This window comes from Gracilinanus agilis, unplaced genomic scaffold, assembly GCF_016433145.1.
Source record: "Gracilinanus agilis isolate LMUSP501 unplaced genomic scaffold, AgileGrace unplaced_scaffold21109, whole genome shotgun sequence".
Classification (NCBI taxonomy): Eukaryota; Metazoa; Chordata; class Mammalia; order Didelphimorphia; family Didelphidae; genus Gracilinanus; species Gracilinanus agilis.
The window spans coordinates 40-7,723 of record NW_025352593.1 but is presented as its reverse complement, the minus strand read 5'-3'; the positions used below and the strand labels follow the sequence as shown (position 1 = coordinate 7,723).

Here is a 7,684-nt window from a genome sequence, read left to right as displayed (position 1 = left end):
ATATATAGAGAACTGAGTCAAGTTTATAAGAATATAAAATATTCCCCGATTGGCAAGTCGTCATATGAAAGGAACTTCTCAGATGAAGAAATTAAAACTATCTTTAGTCATATAAAAAAATGGTCTAAGTCACTATTAGGGAAATGCAAACTAAAAGAACTCAGAAATGTCACCCTCACACCCACCCGACTGGCTAACATGACAAAAAAAAAAAAAAAGGAAGATGATAAATGTTAGAGGGAATGTGGGAAAATTGGGACACTAAAAATTGTTCACTAATACACTATTGGTGGAGCTGTCAACTGATCAAACCATTCTGGAGATCAATCTGGAACTATTCCCAAAAGGTCGCAAAACTGAGCATAGCCTTTGACCCAGCTATACAACTACTAGGTCTGTATCCCAAAGACATCACAGAGGAAAAGAACTTAACCATACATAATATTTATAGCAGCTCTTTTTGTGGGGGCAAAGAACTGGAAACTGAAGGAATAACCATCAATTGGATTGTCTGAACAAGTTGTAGTATATCATTGTAATGGAATGTTATTGTGTCATATCATCATCAAATGATTAACAAGATGATCACAAAAAACCTGGAAAGACTTCTATAAAGTGATGCAAAGTGAAGCAAGAAGAACCAAGAGAACACTGTACACAGTAACAGCAATAGTGTAAAATAATCAACTGTGAATGACTTCATTATTATCAAGACAAGGACCAGGATAACTCCCAAAGGACACAAAATGAAAAAGGATATCCACCACTATGGCAGGAAGAAGGTCAAAATGCAGATAGAAACATATCATTCTTCAACATATTAACACCATTCATTTTTCCCTAGTGTAAGCAATATGTGTTTTGTTTTACAACAGTGGTTCCCAAACTTTTTTGACCTACAGCCCCCTTTCCAGAAAAAATATTACTTTGGACCCTCTGGAAATTATGAAACTATTGAACTCAGAATAGAATGTAATACAAAAAAAGTGTGGCCATCACCGCTTTTCTGGATCACTACAGCGCCCACTTTGGGAATCACTGTTTTACAACATGAAAAACATGAAAATACATACTATATGATAATGTATGTACAACCTATATCATATTACCTGCCTTTGAGGGGAGTAGGGAGCAGAGAAAGAATATGGATTGCAAAATGTCAGAAAACAAATATTAAAAATCGCATTAATATATAATCTGGAAAAAATAGAAATTGAGGGAAAAAAACATAGAGACTCCTCCCTTCCAAAAATTTGGCTTCCACAGGGCCTCTCAGGGAACTGTAATTTTCACTGATGTAGTGATCAATCAGGTTGAGGTCAGACTTGAAGTAGGGTTTGGGGGGATGACCACCACCTCCATCACCACCACCACCATCTCCCTTACGACTCCTCCTCCTCCCTTTTTCCTTCCCTCCTGCACTTCCTTCTCTTCCTCCTCCCCCTCTTCCTCTTTTTTCTTCTTCGTCTTCATCATCATCATATCATCTTCTTCATTAAAAAGTAGAGGGGCAATCTTGGGAGATGGTGCATTTCTTTTCAAAAATTACATGCAAGTTTGAGTTAAATCAATTGTCAGGAATATTGCAAAGAGTTTTGATTTGTTGCTTTAAGTAGATAGCAGATGAGATTCCTCCTAACTCTAAGATTATGTATGATTCCAGAATTGCTAATGCCTCTAAATTCCCTGCCCTCCCCCTCCTTCCTTTAGACCTGCTTCAGACAGAGTCTTAAATCTCACCAACTCCAATGCCCTCATTTTTTATATATCTGATAGGATATGAACATGTATTTCCCCTGACTCTACAGACAGTACTTTATGTACTACACTATTGGGATATGGACAGATGGGTGGATAAATATGTGTGTAGGAGACAGACAGACAGACAGACAGATCTGACAGAGACAGAGAGAATTGAGATGCAAAGACAAAAATGAAACTGGCCCTGTCCTTAATGAGTTTATGTTTGATCCATGGATGGAGAAAAAGAGAAAAATACAAAAAAGAATGAAAGCAAGAAAGAAGAAGAGAGAGAGATGGAGGAAGGAAGGAAGGAAGGAAAGGAAGAAAGGAAGGAAAGAAGGAAGGGAGGGAATGAAAGGAGGGAGGGAGAGAAGGAACTGAGGGAGGGGGGAGGAAGGAAAGGAGAGAGGAAGGAAGGAAAGAAGGAAGAAAGGAAGGAAAGAAGGAAGGAAGGAAATTTCTAAGTAAACAGATAAAACTCCTGCAAATACTAAAGCAACCATCGTGGGGACTGTAACAACACACACAGACACATCTCAGAGCAGAACTTCTCTGGATTTGAAAGAAATCAAGCCTGCCCCTGTCTCTTACCTCCCTGTCACCCAAAGCTTTGTTACTTCATCACCCATTGTTGAGTACCGAGGGATCAAAATGTAAGAAACCAGAAAGAGAAAGTTCCCCAGGAAACAGTCTGGGCTTTGGGGTGACAATGTAGCAGACTCCAACTAAGTCCCTTTGAAGAGTCTGGCCCTGTGTGATGTAAACAGTCTAGAACTTCAAACCTTCTAAACTTCCATCCATTTAATTTTCACCCAAAGCCATCTCACCTAGGAGCATAGCTCCCTGACCATGCTTGACCCCAAAGTCCTAGAAGTCCCTGCTGTGATATTTGACAATGGCTCTGGACTGTGCAAGGCAGGAATTGCTGGAGATAACGTCCCGCGGTCAGTCATCACCGCAATTGTTGGTCGCTCCAAAGCCAAAGCCACCATGTTAGGAGCTGGACAGAAGGAGTATTATGTTGGAGAAGAGGCACAGTCCAAACGAGGGGTGCTGTCCTTGAATTATCCCATCGATCATGGCATAGTGACTTCCTGGGATGACATGGAGCATATCTGGAGGCATGTCTATGAGTGTGAGCTGAGAGTCCAGGCCAACGAGCACCCGGTCCTGCTGACAGAGGCTCCACTCAACCCTCTGCAGAACCGAGAAAAGATGACAGAGATTATGTTTGAAAGCTTTAAGGTGCCTGCCATGTACGTGGCTGTTCAAGCCACGTTGGCCCTCTATGCTTCCGCCCGGACCACAGGGATAGTCATGGACAGTGGAGATGGGGTTACTCACACTGTACCCATCTATGAGGGCTACTGCTTACCCCATGCAGTTTCCCGACTCGACGTCGCAGGCCGAGACATCACCGAATACCTCATGAGGCTTCTGTTGGAAAGTGGACATTCCTTTGTGAGCACTGCCGAGAGAGAAATTGTAAAAGATATTAAAGAGAGACTGTGCTATGTGACCTTCGATCCCATCCAAGCCATGAAGATTAAGTCAGAAGAAATCCTCAAAGAATATAAGTTGCCGGATGGGAACATTATCAAAATTGGCAACCAGCTCTTCCGAGCCCCCGAGACCCTGTTTATGCCAGCAAACGTTGGGGTTGAAGCTCCCGGGGTCCATAAGATGCTCTTTAACAGCATCCGAAAATGTGACATTGACGTTCGGAAAAACCTGTATAGTAATATCTTGCTCTCTGGAGGTTCCACGCTCTTCCATGGTCTGGATGAGAGGATTCTGAAGGAGATCCAGCTCCAGGCTCCTGGAGGAATCTCCGTCAGGATCATCGCCCCACCAGAACGGAAGTATTGTGTATGGATAGGAGCCTCCATCCTCACCTCCCTTACATCCTTCAAACATATGTGGATCACGACTTCCGATTATAAGGAGTTTGGCCCCACCATGGTTCACCGGAAATGTTTCTAAGAAGAGTGAGGGACTCCTCCCCACCCCTACCCCACCCCACATTGGAGTCTCAAGAGATCAGAGGGGTCTGTCTCAGGAAGCTGCAGACCGGTGAACTACCTGCATGCCGCCCACCGCCGTTGTTGTTTGAGGTAGCTGGACAAAGTTTAAAGAAAAATAAAGATTTGAAACCAACCAGAACCCAAACATGCATCTCATTCAGGCCTCCTTTGGATTTAAGTAGACGAGTGAGGAGGGGTGGGCACTGTGGTAGAACAGTACCTGGGATCAGAAGGTATGGGTTTGAATCCAGATCCAGAAATTTCTGAGTTGTGTGATACTAGGCAAGTTAGATAGAACCTCTCTGAGATTCAGTTTACTCATCTATAAAATGGGGTTGGCCATGTTCACACTATGGAACTCATGGGATTGATTTGGGGGAAAGCAACTGGGTGGCACAGCGAATGGAGAGCAGGGCATGGAGTCAGGAAGACTCATCTTCCAGAGTTCAAATCCAGCCTCAGCCACTAATTTAGCTGTGTAACCCGGGGGCAAGTCATTTAACCCTGTTTGCCTCAGTCTTCTCATCTGTAAAATGAGATGGAGAAGGAAATGACAAACCTCTTCAGTGTCTTTGCCAAGAAAACCCCGAAGGTGGGTCACAAACAACTGAACAATAACCTTAACATAGACATTTTTGCCTCAGGCTCAGAGATGTCAATAGACATAGCCACAACAGCCTTAGGAAGTGTCAGCGTCAAGACTTGAACCCACAGGACCAATATTTTCTTTCGTGGTTCCCAGCATTTTTTAGCCAAAGGATAGGCAGTTCGGTACAGACAAGTGAAATGGATCCTGACTCCTTTAAGAGGGTTGGTTTCCCCAAGCATGTCTCAAAGTATGTTACAACAGGAATTCCTTTAGAGTATGGGTCAAACCAAAATGGCATCTGAGTTTCCTTCCAACACAAAAACGATGTGATTTGTCTGATATATACTTGCCTTTTATTATGATTTATCTTTTCCTGCCTATGCATATCATGATAGTAGGGTCCTTGAGGACAAGGGCTTTTACACAAACTTCCTGGCTGACTTGTGGAGGCGTTTGTTTCGATGACCTGCCCACCTTTCCCCAGTTCATTGCTTTCATACCAAACTGGAAAAGCTGGTATGTTGAGCATCATGGATCTGAATCTGACTCCTCTCTGACAATAGGGGAGGAGGGGGGGGAGAGGAGGGTCTCCCAGGACAATGGTTGCCTAGCCTTGATTGTTACCTAGGGAAGAAGCAGCCTTGAAAAGGTCTAGCCCCCAAGCTGCCTGAAGGAAACTGGGTCAACTAGTTGATCAAAGATGAGGGCCTCTCCAGAGCTTTCTGGACTGACCAACCAATCTCTGTGCTAGCAAGGCAAGAACCCCAGAAGCTTGGGTCATCCAACATTCCAAGATCTTTTCAATTGTCATAAAGCGGTGTGAGGAGGGAAGAAGGAACCACTTTTATTTTGGCAAGTGAACAAGCAAGAAGTAGTGTGAGCAGAGAATGCGCCAAGAATGTTTAATCCACACATTTTAGAGACTCCTGCCGTCATCTTTGACAATGGCTCAGGGCTATGTAAGGCTGGCGTGTCTGGAGAGATAGGTCCTCGGCATGTCATCACTACAGTTGTTGGGCATCCCAGGTACAAAATGGGAAACAACGAGCAGAATCAGAAACTGTACTATGTTGGGGAGGAGGCCTTGTACAAGGGCGAGTCCTTATTTTTGCAGAATCCAATTGAACGAGGCATCATCACATTGTGGGATGACATGGAGCAGCTATGGAGACACCTCTTTGATTGGGAACTTGGGATTAAGTCCTCTGAGAGACCAGTACTCATGACAGAACCATCTTTGAACCCCAGGAACAACCGGGAGAAAATGGCAGAGTTGATGTTTGAGAGCTTCAAAGTACCAGCGTTCTACCTATCTGACCAAGCGGTCTTGGCTCTCTATGCATCAGCCTGTGTCACGGGGCTAGTGGTGGACAGTGGAGACAGTGTCACCTGCACGGTCCCTGTGTTTGAGGGGTATTCCTTGCCTCATGCAGTTTCCAAACTTTATGTGGCAGGGAAGGATATTACTGAGTATCTCCTGCGACTGCTGATAAACAGTGGGAGGACCTTCCCTTGTACACTAGACAAAGGATTGGTGGATGACATCAAAGAGAAGCTGTGCTATGTGGCCTTAGATCCACAAAAGGAGCTGAGCAGGAGACCTGAGGAAGTCTCAAGAGACTACAGACTTCCTGATGGGAACATCATCCGTTTTGGAGACCAGTTGTTCCAGGGACCTGAGGTTCTCTTTGACCCAGAAGAGCTTGGTATACAGTTACCTGGGCTCTCCAAAATGGTTCCCAACAGTATCCTGAAGTGTGATACTGACATACAGAAGTCTCTTTTTGGGGACATTCTGCTCTCCGGTGGCTCTTCCCTATTTCCAGGGCTAGATGACCGCTTAATGAAGGAAACAGAACAGCAAGCCCCAAAGGACATTCCCATCAAGATAACAGCCCCTCCAGATAGATGGTTCTCCACATGGATTGGAGCCTCCATTGTGACATCACTGAGCAGTTTCAAGCAGATGTGGGTCACTTCTATGGATTACAGAGAATTTGGGACATCTGTGGTTCAAAGAAGATGCTTCTAAATGTGTTTGATGAGCCAACCTATTACGGACATGCAGTTCTTACATTTCTTTGCTGAAGCAAGCAAAGACTTATGTGACAAGGTACAAAATAAAATTTGTAAAAAAAAAAAAAAAAAAGGATGAAAAATGTTGGAGGGGGGGTTTTCTTCCCTAATTCATGGCTTCAACTCATTTGTGGTACACTGTTGACTCTGGAGACAGTCAGTCAGTGAACAAGCATTTATTATTGTGTCCATTTATTAAGTACTTATTAAGTACAGGCACCATGCTAACTAAACCCTGAGAATACGAAGAAAAGCTTCTGGCCTCAAAGAAATCTCTCTTGAGGGTGGGGGGAACCTAGGTTCAGATTCTGACTCTGTTACTTAACTGTGTGACTTTGGGGCAAAGGTTACTAAAGGATATAAAAATCAGGCTTTATGATATCCTCAAGAAGTACTGATAAATTTAGCGGGTCAGTCCCAAGAAATTGTCTTGGGCTCAGCGAGCCAACATGATTTTTTCAGGATCATACAGAAGTTAGAGGAAGGATTTGAATGGCTCTTCAGTCCCTGTTGAGAGAAGGCACCTTGGTCCTAGGAAGCAGAGGACCTGAATTCAGATTGGACATCTGTGTGATCCCAAACAAGTCAGTTTCTCCATTTTTGGTATCAGTTCCTTCATTTGCAAAAATAAGGGTGGGGAATTGAATTCAAAAGAACTCTTTAGTCCCTTTTGGCTCCTTTGATCCCATGATTGGCTTGATGAGTTCACAAACATTTCTAGGAAGGGAAATATAGTCCTCCAGCAAAGGTGGGAGGGACAGAAAAAGAAGGGAAAGTCTTAATAAGTAACTCTTAAGGTATATAAAGGGAAGAGTCACCCATATAAAACAGAATATATTTGTCCCTGACTTGGGACATTTACTAGAAAAGGTCTGCAGGGTTTAGAGGAGGAAGTCATCACTTAGTGGGGAGAAGGTTGAGAGAATCTGGGAAGACTTCTTGGAGAAGGTGGCATTTGTGTACCTTAAAGGAGAGAGGAAGGATCTGGATGGCTGGAGACTGGAAGACCCAGAAGAATTTCCAGGTAGTGGGATTATACATAAGCAAAGGCCTTAGACATGGGGAAATTAAAGACATGTTTGCGGAATGACTTGCAACTTAATTAAAAAAGAATGTTTGTGAAAGGATAGAGTCCTGAAAGAGAATTCATCAATGGAAAAGGTGACTGGGAAGGACCAGGTCTTTGGAGGAGAGGGGAGTGGGAAGGGGGGGAATAGGGGTTAGGAGGCTGGAAGGGCAGGGACTTGAAAGC

General features: G+C 43.8%; 2 protein-coding genes across 2 annotated transcripts; both read left to right on the top strand.

The window, feature by feature from the left end:
• The first annotated feature begins 2,592 nt into the window (after positions 1-2,592).
• On the top strand, positions 2,593-3,726 carry LOC123254397 (actin-85C-like). Its single transcript, XM_044683431.1, has one exon. The coding sequence runs from the start codon at positions 2,593-2,595 to the stop codon at positions 3,724-3,726; it is 1,134 nt and encodes a 377-aa protein (XP_044539366.1).
• Positions 3,727-5,254: 1,528 nt separating this feature from the next.
• Positions 5,255-6,388, top strand: LOC123254398 (actin-related protein T2-like). The gene has a single exon (XM_044683432.1). It carries the CDS (start codon positions 5,255-5,257, stop codon positions 6,386-6,388), a length of 1,134 nt encoding a protein of 377 aa, XP_044539367.1.
• The last annotated feature ends 1,296 nt before the right edge of the window (positions 6,389-7,684 follow it).

Coding starts and splice junctions, on each gene's coding strand:
- LOC123254397 (XM_044683431.1), top strand. CDS start 2,593: ATGCTTGACCCCAAAGTCCTAGAAGTCCCTGCTGTGATATTTGACAAT.
- LOC123254398 (XM_044683432.1), top strand. CDS start 5,255: ATGTTTAATCCACACATTTTAGAGACTCCTGCCGTCATCTTTGACAAT.